Raw genomic sequence first — 17,374 nt, forward strand, 5'->3', positions numbered from 1 at the left:
CAGCTGTTTCCATTATTTATGGCTTTCTGGCAAATTTCCGACCAGATAAGAAGTATATTCTATTGTGAAGCATCTTGCAGGAAATCTTATAAATATTTGATTATTCCTTTCAGCTACAAGGATTCTGCGTTCACGCCCCAAGACGCGCTGGGCGAGAGGCATTCGGGAACTCCTCTCCAGGTTGGGGGTCCCGGGCGGGCGACTGCTGGTCGCCGATGGAGCCGGCCGCGGACACCTGCCTGCTCTCCCGCCCCGCCCCTTCCCCCGCCTCGGGCCGCGGAGGAGCCCCGGCCGCAGTCTCGGAGGGGGAGTGCGGGCGCTAGGGCCCAGCCCCTCGGCCTTCGGAGAGCGGTGCACGGCCCGGCTCGCGGCATTGTGCGCGCGCCGCCGCGGTGTCCCTGGTCCGGCGCCTGATCGCCGCCCGAGCCCTGGCGGGAGGGGCTTCCCGAGAGCGGGTCCCGCTGGCTTTGGGGCCGGCGGCCCCCCGCCCTGGAGCCCGCGCAGGACCCGCGGGGTCGCGGCCCCGGCCCGGCAGCGGCCCCTGCGGCCCGACGTGGGGAAGACGCCGGGGACCCGCGCCCGCGGGAGCACAGAGGGCACAGGGACGCGTTCGCCGTGGTTTCCGTCTTTATTTTTTTTTAATTTTGGGGACCTCTTCATTTTCTTTCGATTTGCAAAGAAGTAAAAACACATAGCTCAGCAGCTTTGTGAGGCTCCAAAAAGGAGTGTTGTGAACATTAAGTAGGTTGTTTTTAAAAAACCGAGACTTTTGTTATTTTCTGGTCCCGCCCCACCTACCTTCCTATAGCTTTGACTCTGACACATATTCAGGCCACTTTTTTTTTCCAACCAGATCTTTTCTTCACGGTAATGTTTGATCCTTATCGGACAGAAATTATTACAGATGTCATTCAGTGAGCGGCTTAGCACTGGCCGTCGGCTTAAGGTGGGGAAACGCTGGGAACAAGATATGAAAAGGTCTACGTCTCCCAGGCAGACCCTTCTCACGTTCAACTGTGAGCGGGGCATCGGAGTTTAAAACTTTTATTCAGAGCCCTTCTCGCCTTGTTTTATGGTTACTTCAGAGTTGCTTCATTTCACAATTATTTGAGGAAATGCGTCAAGGTGATTCACTATGGCTGATCTTTTTGAATCGATAATTTTTATTCTGGAGAATACTTTCGGTTCAGCAATGGTTCTCAGTCCTGTCTGCTAGGAAAGTCCTGTTCGCTAGGAAAGGTGAGGCGGACCAATGGATACAATGTCCTAAATTCATTTCAAATAGCCCCCAAACCTATTATGTAATTAGAATATCCAAGTGTTATAAACATCTTTACTCCAAACCTTAAAAAGGGAAATTTAGAGGTTAATTTTGTCTTTAATTAAAATACTCCCAGACTTGGAGTTAACATTTTTCTTTCAAATTGGTATTGTCTTAATAAGAAAAGTCACCACTGCAAACAGAATAAGTTATTTTATTACAAGAACAAAACAGACTTGCTAATTTTATGTCTAATTTCACCCATATTACAAATGCAAAGTATATATTATCATAGGATGTAGGCAACCGAACTCCAAAATATTGTGCATAAGTGAAATAAACTCAACTTCCAGAATTAGAAAGAACATTAAAGTATCTACAGTCATTATAAATAGTGCAAAGTATATACCATATCTACAATGCAGGGGGAAAGTATAAACATGTGAAAATGAGCTTCTTAAGGAACAGTTAGAACATTTGTTTGAACAGTTTAAAATATTAACAAGGGCACTCAAATACAGAACTAACCAAATCATTTATTTTTTCTCTTTTTTTAAAAAAAACTGTCGAGCTTCTTCCCAGGCCTCCTGAGGAAATCTGTTAGCCAGCTCAAGATAGTCTTGGGAACCAAGGGATTTTCCTGAGAAGAAAAAAAGATAATAAATTCTTTGAAGTTTAAGAAATTAAAATTATTTTGATATCTGACTACAAAATGGAGACATGCACTTCAAATAAACCACGATACAAGTTTATATAAAGAAGGTAACTGATCTATTTTTATCTACCTACAGCACAAAATATACATATTTTAATCACAATTTATTTTGTGCTTCTAACATATTCAGACATTAATCCCTATGTAAAACATTACAAAAAAACCTGTTTTTGGACTCCAGAGTAAGAAAATAGGGGGAAATAAGTATGGTGATCCAAATAAAGTGACAGTCATCTCTTCCATCCTTAAGTTAGCCTCGAAATGATATATCTGTATATAAACTTGACATCTGTCGTCTAAAATAGCCTAATTTAAAATATTTTAATTTAAATATGACTTTAAAAAATGCTCAAATCTGGCATTAAGTCATCTAACAAAGCGGAGGGAATGAGTGAGAACTTTACTGGTTATCAATGTAGGCAAAGAAAACAACCTCCTAGCTGGGTAGTGATTAAGCAGCCAGTGTTTGAAAATCAGAATTCTCCTTTAGCAATAAGAATGTGGAGCTGCTTTACACTTAGAATGTAGAGGTTTACCTGGGCAATGAACTCAAAATGCCCTGAAACATTTCTGGGGACTTAAACTAAGCAAAAGGAGAACAGATGTCTATTTTGGAATCATTTTTTTTAACTTTTTGAATTATTTTTTAAAGAAAATTTCTTTTTAAAAAAATGTTTATTTATTTTTAAGAGAGAGGAAGAAACTAAGCAGGGAAGGGGCAGAGAGAGAGGGAGACAGAAGATCCAAAGTAGGCTCCATGATGAAAGCAGCAATTCTGACGCGGGGCTCCAACTCAAAGTGAGATCATGACCTGAGCTGAAGTGGGGTGCTCAACCCACTGAAACATCTAGGTGCCCTCACTTTTTTTTTTAAAACCAAGTAAGCATATTAAGAGCTGTCACCAATATAATGACTCTGAGAAATGCAGAGAACAGTTCTCCATTTGCTGTTTTATGGATTAAGCATACTGGAATTGGGGAAAGCGTGGATGTCAAGAAGATGGGTCCTTGGAAAAGAAAGAAGGTTGAAACTCTCACAGGCCTCAACCCACCGAGCTGAGGCAGCTCTTGGGACTATGTCTGCCAGATATGTAGCAAATGGTGACTCATCCTTACATTCAGGAGAAAGGAAGAAGAAAGAATGTCTGTACTTCTTACGGGCAAAAAAGTTGCTGTACAATTAAAAATACATTAGATTTTTCAAGGCATTTTCATATATTCAAAATTTAAAACACTGTTTTAAGAAATAGTAACAAATTATACTGATTTCACTCACTGCAGCCTCCAATAACTTAAAAAAAAAAAAAGGCTGTGACTGAGTCAGGGCAGTCCTGAACTTGCACACTAATTCTGGCTTAGACAAATGGTACTATGATGTTGACTTGAACTTCTGAAAAGGAACATAGCTTTCTGTTTACTTCTCTGAGTGTCTGAACCAATAAAACCTGACCTTTTTTTTCATGATACTGGTACAGCTTTATATTCTTTTCTATGTACTTTTCAACATCTGCCCACTATAGATAATTGGTGTACGTGTGTGTGTGTGTGAGAGAGAGAAAGAGAGAGAAAGAGAGAGAGAGAGAGAGAGAGAGAGAGAGAGAGAGAGAGAGGTGAGGGAGAGAAAGAGAGAGACTGTCCAAGGTGACAAGGTGACTCACCACCCCTCCAAGTAGGGGCTACTTGGTGGGTCACCTAGAGGGTCCTGTTGGGAGTGGGCCTCTGGCCACTTTAAGGAGTATCAAACTAATGGAAGAATTGGGGAAAAATCTGTATTAGGGTCCCATTAATCAAAGGTGCTGTCACAACAGCCAGACAAAGAGCCATTTGTACTTCTCAATTACAGTGTGTGTAGCAGAATATTTTTAAAAAGTAAAAATGTCCTTAATATTCTACATCTCCAGCTCTGATCATAGGAAGCACCTCAGCAGGAACACTACAGGAAAAAAAAATGCTTGTAAATCATTTGGCCTCTGAACTCTTACTAATCTGATGTTCTTTTTTCTCCAAGTAAAACAATTTTACAGTTTTTATTTTCAATAAAAATATCCAAGTACTTGAATTTAAGGGGGAAAATATGGGGTATTATCATTCATAATTTTATTCTGAACACAGACAGGAAACCAAATCTATCTTATTTTAGCATTTATGTGAGTAATGTAGGCCAATATTAATGACCTGATTGTCTCCTGTATTACAAAGTGGCTCTTTAGCAATTATTCACTATTTGTTATATCTTGTATGAGTTGAACATAAATTACGTAAAGATGTTTTGTGCTTTTATTTTCAAAATTTCTCTGTATATTCTGATGCATTAATGCTTGATGACAAAACCAGTTTCTTTACTCATTGAATTATACTTGGTATCCGAATCTCAAATGTTTTAGGGTGATGTAATAAAATGATTTCTGTAATAGTTCCAGAGGGTGGAGTAAGAAACATGTCCATTCAGCTAACAAACATATGACATTTCATTTCAATAGGACGTACCTTTGGGCTGATAAAGCTGGTTATCTGCCTGACCCGAAGTCTGTACAAAATCCTGTGTGAGACAAGAAAAGTGTTTTTATACCAGTGCTATGAACAGAGAATTTCTCTGACGGCAGTTTTCGATGTGATTCTGAAGTCTAAAGACAACTATTTTTGCATGAATACTTTGGAGCCCAAATATAAAAGCTTAAGAAATTGATGTTCAGGTTCTCAATTTAAATCAAATAGTGATGACTCAAATCTTGGTACAGATCATCAGGGGCCAGAAACTACAACTTTATTTCAGCAAACAAACTGAATGCTTTAGCCAAACTTGCTCTTAAAATATTGACAGATTTTTAACATTTTTTAAAAAAGCATAACTCTAAAAGCCCTTACATATTCTGCAGCTAAAAAAGTCTAGTAATTTCACTTTTATGTAAATTTTCAGAGACCTATGACAAACTACCAGCTCCTATTTTTAGTATCATTTTCTAGTGACTATTAATAACCTAACACATGCAGACCTCAAAGAACCACATTATACACTAAAATCCACTATATATTCACTCCTTTGAGCATAATTATTTATAGAAAAGAAAATCTGGTTTAATTTCACTAATCTAACATGCTATCTCAAATAAGAAATTTTTGTAACATTTACAAAATGTGTGTGTCCAAATGTATGTTCAATTTGTTACATTTACATTAAATTCCATTTAAATGTGTGTTAAATAGCACAGAGAAAAGTTAGAAGGCTTTAAGATCAATACCAGATGAAAATAAGTAAAAATTTTTTACTTTAGATTCTGAAATCATTTGTATTTTCATAAATTGTTTTCCAAGTGGTTGAAAATGTGAGGGACTAAGTTCATACAGATGCAAAACTGTCTTTGCTCAACTATCACTGTCTTGGTTGGGGCCTCTCTGCTCATGTCATAAAAAAATTGCACATCACATCCCCCTCCCTGGCAGCCCATCCCCCTTCCCAGCCTTATTTTTCTCCATAGTACTTAACACCACCTGACATGCTATTTGTTTTACTTTTCTGTTTGATTCCCCCACTTTAATGAAAGATCTATAAAGGCAGGAATTTTTATCTGTTTTATTCATTGGTGTATTCCTAGTGCCTAGAACAGTGCCCAGAACACCAGAGGCACTCAGAAATTACCTCCTGAATACAAGACTGAATTTTAAGATCAGTCTTAAAATACTCTATAGTGTATTTTTAAATTATTATTATTATTGTTATTATTTTAAGTTTATTTTTTTATTTTAAGAGAGAGCGCAGGGGAGGAGCAGAGAGAGAGGGAAACAGAGAAGCCCAAGCAGGTTCTGTGCCTTCAGCACAGAGCCTGACCCAGGACTCGATCTCACAAATTGTGAGATCATGACCTGAGCCCAAACTAAGAGTGGGCTGCTTAACCGACTAAGCCACCCAGGCGCCCAAGTATTTTCTATTTAAATTTTAATCCTAAGCCTTTAAGAATATATGCAAAATCTTAAATGTTGCTATGATGGTTATGTAAGATCTTATTAAGGTTTTAATTTAACCATAAGATTTTTGTTTTGAAATCCATACCCTACCTGTGGATCTGCAGATCTTTGAAAAAATTTTCAGAAAACAGAACCCAGACTCAAACGGAACAACTAAGCTGAAAGTAAACATTTCTAAACACAATTGATCTAGTTGTATTTGTTAACTGATGGTCTAATAGAGGATAGTTTAAAAAACATAAACCACTAACTGCTGTCTAAGGTGAAGAAAGCTGGACTCTTTAGCCATCCCAACCAGCTGGGCACTATCACATCCTTTCAACAAAGATGCATGTATATTTGCCAGAATAAAGAAGAATACTGCTACAGAGCTCTGCTTTCTGTTTCATTGTTATTAACAGAAAACATTGTCTTTTAATCACACGTACATCATGGAACAAAAAAACATTGGTTTTATAGAACATTTCAAGGAAAATGGAAGATTTTCAGCAATGAATGATCTACAATGACAGAAAAAAAGTTGCAGGATTAGCTATTAGCAAATGTTACAGAATAGCCAACTTGAGTTTCTATTGTCAGTTGACGCAGTTAATTTAGATGTGAAAATACTGCTTTATTTTGCTACAGCACTAATTCTGATTCTAGTCCTACAGAATTTTAACCAGATCAGAAAAATATAAGGCCATACTTACAATTGTTAGATTTTTAAAAAAGCAATATAGCAGGTTTTTATTACACACACGTGTGTGTATGAATCATACTTATTTTAAAACTTACAAATCAACTGAAGTTTTAACTGATCCTTCTTCAGCAATCCTTATCTATTCCCTGTAGCTGCACTAAAGGCAAGGTGAATGTAAATGTTAAAAGCCTTAAAGAAGTCTGGCAACCTTTTTAAAATGTTTCCTTGGTGTGGGTGTACCATTTCAACAACTGGAAAAATATCCTTTTCCTGAAGTCCTCCACGTTGAAGTTTACACCATTCAACCCTAGTTTTACTATCCTAATATTTTAGAAATTAATTTTCAAGCACAGAAAAACGTGAAAAATTTTAAAGACATTGAGGATGGCAAGAATAAACAGCTGGTTCACTTTAACTTTGCAATTGCATTAGCTTCCACTCAAAGTCAGAGAATCAGGCATAACACAGAAGGTACCTGAATGAATGTGGCCAGTAAAACACAGCTCATCTCCTGCTCCAGAATGATCTTGTTCTGACGGTTGTTGTAACAAGCAGCGATAAGTGAGGGGAACAGCACTTTGATCAGTCGTGGGTCACTGAAGTACTGGAAGGGCAACTGGCAGAGTTTCTGCAGCACCGTGGGGTGGCGGCCAGACTGTACGATGACCTGAAACAGAAGAGGAAACCTAGGTCAACGGCCAAAAAGCTCTGCCTGCCCCTTTCTCCTCCACTCCCAACAGTGTCTGTAAGAACAATGGAGAACACACTGAAGGAGTGTAAGGAGAAAAAAAAAAAAAAAGAAGACTCCTAAGTGATATCTGTTCTTAAAGGAACAGAAAGTAAAGAAATCTCATTTCCCAACTTAAGGAAATGATTCCAAAAGTTCTGCGGCCATTTCTAGTCCACGATGAAGGGCTTGGCTGCCAGGCGGGAGAGGATTCAACATACAGACTCTGCTTTAACAAAGCGCCCGCCCTCCATCCTCCCCTTAAAACAGAGAAGTCCTGTTCCTTGAAACCTGCAAAGAGCCCCCTCAGAAGAAAGATGCCCTCTCCCACTGCACTGCCTGCTGCGGTCTTCCCCTAACCAAGCTCCGGGGATATACTGACTGTTCTGTATATGCAGACAGGCCCTTGGAAAGAAAAGGGGACTGTAAGGGGAGTAGGAACAGTTTCAGCAAGCACAGGCTCCAAAAGATCCTTCCTCTGATCCACACTCCTTATCTGTGTTTCCATCAGTGCCATTGAGTCTAAAAGGAGAACTGTTTAGATAAATGAGACTCTTGTCTTGAGGCAGTCTAGGTTTACAAGTGTATATGTTTTAAGGAATGGGGCAATGCAATTAATGGGCTTGCAGGGAAGCCCTCCTAATTTACTCCCTGGGCCTACATGATAAACTAAGAAATGTCAAAATCAGATCTGTTTCAAGTAACCTTGATTAGATGGTTCTAATATGAAAGAACTGAAGGACCCGAAGCCCACTTCTTGGTATAAGAGGAAGCTCAGAGAACGCTGGGGACACTGTAAGAATCTAAGGTCAGGACTGTAAATTGTACTTGGAAAAACATAATTTTACAGGTACACACCCAGACAGGACTGCATTCAAATTAAAACCAGAAGGACAGAATGAAACAGCAGAGGCAGGAGAAACATAAATTACAGGGATTTACAAGTTTTCAAAGTACTTTTAACAATACTTTAAGAACATACTCTCAGATGATAATGCAGTTTGGTTTAAGGACAAAATCAACAAGGTAATAGTTCACATATTTTAGTTCAATAGCTAAAATGACATCAAAAACCCTTAGAGAATGTTGATAGGGACTTGTTAATACCTTCAAATCCAGCAGGAATTTTAAAGACTCAGTGTGACAATTCAGCACATGGCTGTGTGCTGCCTTTCCTGACACCGGCTGAGAAAAATATGTCCTATCGTCTATTTTATTGATAAAGCATTTACTTAAATCTTTATTTTAATTATTAGCAACAAATTTTGTAGCACAGCCAAATGATCATCACTTTAGAATTTATAATACCATTATTACACATTTCTTTTCCCCCTTTGGACAAAAATGAAGAAGAAGTTTTTTCTTTGGAACTTCATTGTTAAAATGCTATTATTGGAAGATTCACTAATTGAAAACATATTAAATTGGCCAGTCTGGCTGGCACAGGCACAATGTTAACTCAAAGACGACAGCTCCTGGTTCCTGGTAAAGGGAGCACAGAACATGCAAACTTAACCAGAACTTACTCCATCTGGACTCCTGACCCTCACTGGAGTGAAAGCGAGCCCCTTGGGGGGCCTGTCAGTCCCCTCGAGGAACAGAGCTGACTATCAGTTGCCTGTTGAAGAAGTGAGTTTATAGAGGTCACCAGCAGTGTAGTGAATGACCTGCCAGAGGCTACTACTTTTAAGTCCCTGGACTACGGAAGACACAAATGGATGTAGGAGGTCTGGTTACCTTGGGCAGGGTGTTCTACCCACAGGACCACCCATGATAGAACTTATTCAGGTTATAGGGAAGGGGTCCACCCAGGGTGGTAAAAGCCACACCCCCCGGCTTGGCTGTGAGCCAGAGTGGGACATCTCGTCGGCACTGTCCCTTGGACCACATTTCAGACATTGTGGGGAGACAGGATTAGGAAGTCCAGGAGGGGGCCAACCTATAGCACTGAGACTTGGTGGGCGAGACCACTTCTGGGTAATTCAGGTGGGCTTTTGGTACAGAGGGGTGGCGTTTCCGATGTCAATGAGCACTGCTGAATGGTCAGCTGAATTAGGCCAAGCACTTCCCACAGGGGCAGGGAAGCAAGGCTGGGATGCATCACGACCTTGACACTCAGAGCCTTGGGCACCAGGAGAGAGTTGACTGAAAGGCTTTTGACAGATTGGGGGATGAGGGCAAGGCTCAATTTTATCTCATCCAGTCACTGACTCCTAGGCCTTAGGGTGGTCAAACGTCCCCATGAACTGCTCAAGCTTTCTAAAGTCGACAGAGTCATCATGGAACATGAGAGTCTTGCTGAATGAATGAAATGGAAATAGCTAAAGAAAATCTCAGATTTATAATGATGTTTTCTCTCTCTATGCCCTCCTGATGGAGCTGTAACTAAATCAATAACTGCTGGTCTGTCACCTTTGTCCAGACAAAGGGCTGCTGATAAGGTCTAAGGTGAGTACCACTCTGAGCCTGGCCAGGCCACCTGCCCTTTCAGGGCACACAGGCCAACACAAACATATAGGGACTTCCCACGGAGCCCCTTTCCAGACCCATGCACCAGGAGAAAGGAGTGGCTTGGCTGTAAATTTCACTGGTGGCCACAGCCACCAGTTAGACAGCATGTAGGGAGCTGGTATAGCTCCATAATAATGAGAAAACCCTCTTTCAAATGTCAACTTAAAAAAAAAATTTTTTACATTAATTTATTTTTGAGTAAGAGAGAGAGAGAGAGAGAGCGAGCATGAGCAGGGGAGGGGCAGAGAGACAGGGAGACACAGAATCCAAAGTAGGCTCCAGGCTCTGAGCTGTCAGCTGTTGAAGCAGGGCTCAAACCCATGAACCATGAGACCATGACCTGAGCTGAAGTAGGTTGCTCAGCCAAATGAGCTACCCAGGTGTACCTCAAATATGTCAACTTTGAGATGCAGAGCAGGGCTCTAAGAAAACCAAGGGAATTTCTAGCAACATTCAGATCAAAAGAAACTGAAATTGAACTTTCCACTTACTCTTAGGTGCACTTTTAAAATAGGTACTAACTAAAGAGCTAGGAGATCTGAGTTCTTGCCTTTACTCCAGGCATTCACTAGCTGTGTGACCCTGGGAAAATTGTTCAATTTTCCTAGTTTTCAAGGTGGAGAATTTTTTAGAAAAGTGAACTTTTCAGTGAAGTATAACACACACACACGCGCACACACACACACACACACACACACTTACACACCTCTAAAGTGAATAGCTCAATTTTTACAAAGTGAATATACCTGTGTTGCCAGTACCCAAATAAAGAATGAGAACATGACTAGGGGTGTTGGATCTTTAAATACATTCCTTCTCACTCAAAATTAGATTCCTATGTTTTGATGTTTTTTAAATTATTTATTTTGAGAGAGAGTGTGAGTGGGGGAGGGGCAGAGAGAGGGAGGGAGAGAGAGAGGATGCCACAGAGCCTGATGCGGGGCTTAATTCCCATAAACTGTGAGATCATGATCTGACCCGAAATTAAGAATCAGATCTTAACTGACTGAGCCACCCAGGCACCCCCAGCTTCCTACATTTTGAATTTAAAATAAATCATACGGAAACTATTTGACTATACTAGAACATAAGGGAGAGTACTTCAAAGCCTTCTTGGATCCATTCTTAATCATTCTCTGGAGAGAGGACCATGGGCAGCACAGGCCCCTTCTCTTCAGCAGAGGCCAGTGGGCATAATTCCAGAGTCAATGAAGAAAGGCATCTTTTATCCAATGCCTGGTATTCACCACCTTTTTCTTAACTATCATTGACAAGGGATTGGGGGGGCTTGGGGAGGTGAGGGACCCCTATTCCCTCTTCTTTTTGGAACTACTGACAGCTGTGGGAAGAAGGGGCTTTAAAAGAAAGAAAGTTATATGCTGCCAATGTGTGCTATAACCTAGTGGAAGGTCAGGAGAATCTGAATGCTAGTGTTAAGAGAGAGGGAGAGAGAAAGAATCCCAAGCGGGCTTTGCACTGTCAGCGCAGAGCCTGATGTGGGACTTGAACCCACAAACCGGTGAGATCATGACCTGAGCCAAAATCAAGAGCTGGATGCTTAACTGACTGAGATACCCAGGTGCACCTACCCCCAACCAAAAAAAAAATTTTTTTTTTACAAAGAATCTGGAGCAGACAAATGGACTGATTCTTTCATCTGCTGACCTCTGGCCCCCTTGTGCTTTCTACAAAGTAGTAAATATAGGTGAATTATAACTTGGTGCACTGAGAGAGAGAGAGAGAGAGAGAGAGAGAGAGAGAGAGAGAGAGCCAAGAAAGAGCTCTAAATTCACTGGACACTTACCGAGTGCCTCCTGTGCCAGGTGCTATAGGAACACGGAGAAAATCCATGCTTTAGCTCTCAGGGAGATGAGGTATGTACACCAATGACAATTGATACAAAGGAGACTGGGTCATCAGACAGGGAAGGATAAAGTATTAGGGGCCCCATGGGAGGAAGAGATTACTTCTTAGGTAAATGTGGAAGGCTACACTGAGAAGGTGGGTTGGACTTTCAGGGCTGGATTGGTGGAAGAATTTTAGGTGGTGAGAAGCTCCCAGATTGAATACCAGCCTGTTTTTACTCTGTTCAGGCTGTCCTAACTGGGTGGTTGAAATAAGAGAAATTTATTTTCTCACAATCCTAGAGCCTGAAAGTCTAAGATCAGGGTGTCAGCAGGGTTGATGAAAGCTCTCTTCCTGGTTTGCAGACTGACACCTCCATCTGTCCTTTCTTTGGCGAGTATGCATGGAAGGAGAGATCTGTCTTCCTAGTCTTATAAGGCCACCAATCCTATCTCATTAAGACCCCACCCTTATGACTTCATTTAATCATAAGTAGTTTCTAACAGCCCAATCTCCAAGTACAGTCACACTGAGGGTTAGAGTACAAAATATGAATTTTGGGGGCATATGATTCAGTCTACAGCACAGCTGATTTCTCATTGCCCCTGGTCAGAATAATGTTTCACTAGAAAGACTGCCCTCTCTAACCATGTATATTTCAGATGGGTCATTTGTCTCTCAGTGGCCATAAGCCACAAATCGACAGGCTCAAGGATGCTTGCTATTAGGTAGCCCTGGGCTCTAATTCTGGCTCTGGTTAGCTAACTAATTTGAGCCTCAGGGTCCTTTCCATAAAATAGGGATAGATAATTCTGCACAGCAAAGGAAACAATCAACAAAACTATAAGACAACCTACTGACTGGGAGAAGATATTTGTAAATGATATAAGGGTTTAGCATCCAAAATGTATAAAGAACTTATGCAAATACCCAAAAAACAAATAACTGAATTAAAAAATGGGAAGAAGACATGAACAGATATATCCTCAAAGAAGGCATCCAGATGGCCAACAGAAAATGAAAAGATGCTCATCATCACACAACATCAGGGAAATGCAAATCAAACCCACAGTGAGATAGAACCTCACACCTGTCAGAATGGCTGAAATAAAAAACATAAGAGGGGTGCTTGGGTAGCTCAGTTGGTTAAACTTCTGACTCTTGGTTTTGGCTCATGATCCCAGGGTCATTGGATAGAGCCCTGCACTGGGCTCTGTGTTGAGTGTGGAGCCTGCTTAAGATTCTCTTTCTCCTTCTACCCCCTCCCCCGCTCATGCATGCTCCCTTTAAAATAAAAACAACACACACACACACACACACACACACACACACACACACACACAAACCAAATCATAAGAAACAAGTTTGGAGAGGATGTGGAGAAAGGGGAACCCTCTTGCACTGCTGGTGGGAATGTAAACTGGTGAGGCCACTCTGGCAAACAGCATGGAGGTTCCTCAAAAAATTAAAAACAGAATTACCATATGATCCAGTAATTCCACGAGTGGGTATTTACCCAAAGAATATAAAAACACTAATTCGAAAAGATGCATGCACCCCTATGTTTACTGCAGCATTATTTACAATAGTCAAATTATGGAAGCAACCCAAGTGTCCTTTGATAGATAAATAGATAAAGAAGAGGCATACATATGTGATGGAATATTACTCAGCCATCTTGCCGTTTGCAACAATGTGGATGGAGCTAGAGTGTATTATGCTAAGTGAAAGAAGTCAGAGAAAGACAAATACCACATGATTACACTCGTTCATGGAATTTAAGAAAGAAAACAAATGAACAAAGAAAAAAAAAGACAAACCAAAAACATACTCTTTTTTCTTTTTAAATGTTTATTTATTCTTGAGACAGAGACAGAGCGTGAACAGGGGAGGGGCAGAGAGAGAGAGGGAGACACAGAATCCGAAACAGGCTCCAGGCTGTCAGCACAGAGCCTGACATGGGGCTCGAACCCACAAACTGTGAGATCATGACCTGAGTCGAACTCAGACGCTTAACCGACTGAGCCACCGAGGCGCCCCCCAAAAACATACTCTTAACTATAGAGAACAAAGTGATGGTTACCAGCAGGGAAATGGGTGGGGGGATGGGTGAAACAGGTGGTGGGGAGTACACTTATGATGAGCACAGAGTACAGAATGTTGAATTGCTATATTGTACACCTGAAACTAATATAACACTCTATGCTAACTACACTGGAATAAAAGAAAAGAAAAAAGAGATAGATGGCAGCCTTCAGGGTTTAGGTGAGGAGCAAATGAGACAGAGTCTGTGACCACAACATGAAAAACATTATTAGTTATGAGTGTTTGGTTAGTTCACCAGTTCTGCTGCTCCAAGTCTTCTCCTGTTGGATCTGCCTTCCATATACTAGTAGGACCAGAAGTCCCCTCCCGGCATGAGGCCTAATGAATGCTTTCCATCATCCCACCCTCATCAGAATGGGGGTCGGACAGCAGCAGGCCCTGAATTCTGGCTGGGACTCACCAATAAGCTTCATGCTACCCCGGGAAGCCATTTCTGCGGCCCCTCCCTGGCCCTGCTTGCACAGGAGAGAGATATGCAAACAGAGCTGGGGATGCCAGCCAGGATCTTGTGGTGGTGGGGTAGGAAGTGCATTTTGACAGCTCTGAAAAGAAAATCCCAGCATAAGCACAGTCCAAGAAACACTGGTAAGTGGTACAGAGAAAGAGAGGCTTAGCTTACTGTGTGTGTGTCTTGAGGCTGTTGTGCTAGACTCATCAATCTAAAAGCAGAACAGGAAGGACTAAAGCTAATAGGCTTGTGTTGTGGGTTCCTGATTCAGACCCAGGATGAGCTTCCCTCGAAGCACTTAAGGAAATCCTTAAGCCCAGGAAGTCTGCCCAGGCAGCACAGCCAGAGACAGCCTTTCCTTTTCAACCCCAAAGATGTGGCAGCAGCTATCACAATCGGAGTTGTGTAGCTTAATTCCGGGTTCCCAAAGGGCAGAAACTGTGTCTTTTGCTATCTAGTGCTCCATTGTGCTCCCGGAGTGCTGGGCAAGTGCTGGGCACGTGAATTACGGAAAGAATTAATCAAAATGTCAGAGGCTTCCTACTTCACAAATTCATCTGTGACTTGCCTTGGGGAAGAATCATACCACATCTCTTATTAGATACAGATGCCATTTTCTAACTTGGAGGTTTCAATGATCTTCACATCATGTTGCCTTACGTCTGCATATCTAGTCCCTTCTCACAGGATGAAGGTTTGTGTCCCTCCTCCATTCATACATTGAAACCCTAACTCCCAATGTGATGGCATCAGGAGGTGGGGCCCTTGGGAGGTGATTAGGATGAGGACAGAGATCTCATGAATGGGATTAGTGCCTTATAAATGAGACCTCAGGGAGCCCTCAGGGCTCTTTCTGCCATGTGAGAATACAAAAAGCTGTCAGTCTGCAACCTGGGAGGGTGCCCTCCCCAGAACCCAGGCAGACTGGCATCCTGATTTTACACTCACAGACTTCAGAACTCTGAGAAACAAATTTGTCTTGTTTATAAGCCAGTCTATGGTACTTTGTTATTGCAGCCCCAACTGCCTATCAAGACACCCCTAAATAATGAACTTTGTTTGTCTTCTACCCTAGAAGGAAGTTAGGCTTGGGGACCTCAGGGTCCTAAGCACCAATTCAGGGCTCCTTAGCCTGGTTATAAGGACGGGTCTGGAAAAGATCCTCCCTTTGTGAGTATTGAGTGCTGTCTCATTTGGTGTGAAGAAATCCAAAGTCTTGTAGGACACTGCATTGCTAGAACCTCAGCAACACCCACCACAACATAAAGCCGGTCACTGGCAGAGACAGTGCTCAGTAGTTTATAAAGCCCCTACATCATCTGAGTCTCTAAACGCTCTCTGAAAGTGGGCAGACAGGGATGATGATACTCTTTTATAAAAAGAAATCCAACATTCAGAAAGTTCAAGAGACTTGCCCCAGGTCCCCCAGCCAGTCATTGGTGGAGCTGGGCATGGAAAACTCCTATGACTGAGTCCTGGCTTCTCACCTCCCAGACCCATCCAGGGCTATCAGACTGAGTCCGCCCCTTCCTGGATACAGGGGCTTTCTGTCGCGGGGCCTGAGTTCATTCCCACGGCTGGCTGCCAGCCAGCTTCTCGCACACCTCTGCCAGCCCACATGAAGATGAGGATGACACATTGCCATTCTGCACAGACTAAACCAACCAACATACACAGATTAAACCAACACAAAAGACCTTTCTTCAAAAACCTATATTCTGCTTGGCGAGGTATTGAATAGCCAGTTCTTGACAGTGCTGGGTGGTGCCAAGGGTTTGCCTCAAATCATCAGACATAAGAATCTGAAAGAGAGGAGGGTTGGCGGGAGAGCCAGACTCTCGGGAGCGGACTGCTGGGACGTGTGGCCGTACAGCGAGCACTGGCTTGTGACGGCCTTGCAGCCGGCTGTCTTCTGAGTTTTGAGTGCCTGCAAAGCCTGTCTTATACTTTTGAAACAAATGCTATCGTGTATAATATACTTACAATGTTAATCCTTGGTATAAGCTGAAAGGTCTTTCCTAACACTTAAATTTAAAACAGAAAAAGAGGAAAGTGGAGGTGGGGTACTGAGTAGTCATAAGTCTGGTCTAGAAACGCAGTGGGCCTAGGGAGAGTGTGTAGATTTCCCATCTGTAAAAGGATAACTGCTGTGCGTATTTTGCAGGATCCAAGGAGAGTGGCTAGGAAGGCCTGTGGAGAGTCCATCCTGTTGTACAAATGGAAAATAGCTGGCCTCACCTCACCCAGAGGGCCCCTTTCCTGCAACTGTGACTACCTGGAATTCAGCCCAGAACCAGGAAGTGAGCAAGCAGGCCTCTGAGCAGACAAATTAGTCTATTCATCAAATGTTTACTGAGCATCTACTCTGGCCAAGTGCAGTACAAGGCACCTGGAATGGGGTAGTGGCAAGTCAGACATCCCTGCCTTCAAGAGTGCCCGGTCTTTCCACGAAATCCGTGTCAATCACTCACAAGAAAGTTCTACAAGCTCCAGTTCAGTCTACCAATTCACGTTTCAGAAGCAAGTCTAGTAAAAGTGGTTTTCTGGCCTAGGATAGTTGGAGTCAGCAAATTAGGAGACTTCTGGAGTTAGGTACACTGACAACAGGAAGAAGCATCAGCTGACACTAATAAGTGAAGAGGTGGGAATTAAAATTATTTTGAGCAGAAATGAAATTTCAAAAAGTTGCCTAGAACCACTCAGTAGAAGACTAAATATCCCTACTCTTTTCAGTTGGTTTTGAGAACATTACCATATGGTAGTAAAGTATCTTATTAATTATCACCCATTACCTTTACTTAGTACTCTACACTTTAAATATTTGCTTCCGCACACATGGTAATCCTCATGTGCCTAACACTATAGTAGATATTTATTTTAAGAAAACATATAATGTATTAAGTATAATTTAAGTTTAAGAAGGAAGGAAACTAATATTGTCTAAAAAAATTAAAAAAAATTTTTTTAATGTTTATTTATTTTCGAGAGAGACAGAGACAGAATGCGAGTGGGTTAGGGCAGAGACAGAGGGAGACACAGAATCGGAAGCAGGCTCCAGGCTCCGAGCTGTTAGCACAGAGCCTGACGAGGGGCTTAAACTCATGAGCTGTGAGATCA

At 41.9% G+C, this 17,374-nt stretch overlaps 1 protein-coding gene across 3 annotated transcripts in view; it reads right to left on the reverse strand.

Annotated features, from left to right (window-relative positions):
* Positions 1–1,455: 1,455 nt before the first annotated feature.
* The window catches only part of SCAPER (S-phase cyclin A associated protein in the ER), a 504,168-nt gene continuing 488,249 nt past the window's right edge, over positions 1,456–17,374 (reverse strand). For all 3 annotated transcript variants that reach the window (XM_019441359.2, XM_019441358.2, XM_019441356.2), the window contains 3 exons: positions 7,096–7,287; positions 4,463–4,514; positions 1,456–1,901 (listed from right to left, as the gene is read on the reverse strand). In XM_019441359.2, coding sequence (XP_019296904.1) covers positions 1,798–1,901; positions 4,463–4,514; positions 7,096–7,287 — 348 coding nt within the window. In that variant the 3' untranslated portion in view covers positions 1,456–1,797. The remainder of the gene's footprint in view (positions 1,902–4,462; positions 4,515–7,095; positions 7,288–17,374) is intronic.

This window comes from Panthera pardus, unplaced genomic scaffold (genome assembly GCF_024362965.1).
Source record: "Panthera pardus isolate Hobbes unplaced genomic scaffold, ASM2436296v1 HiC_scaffold_24, whole genome shotgun sequence".
Lineage (NCBI taxonomy): Eukaryota > Metazoa > Chordata > Mammalia > Carnivora > Felidae > Panthera > Panthera pardus.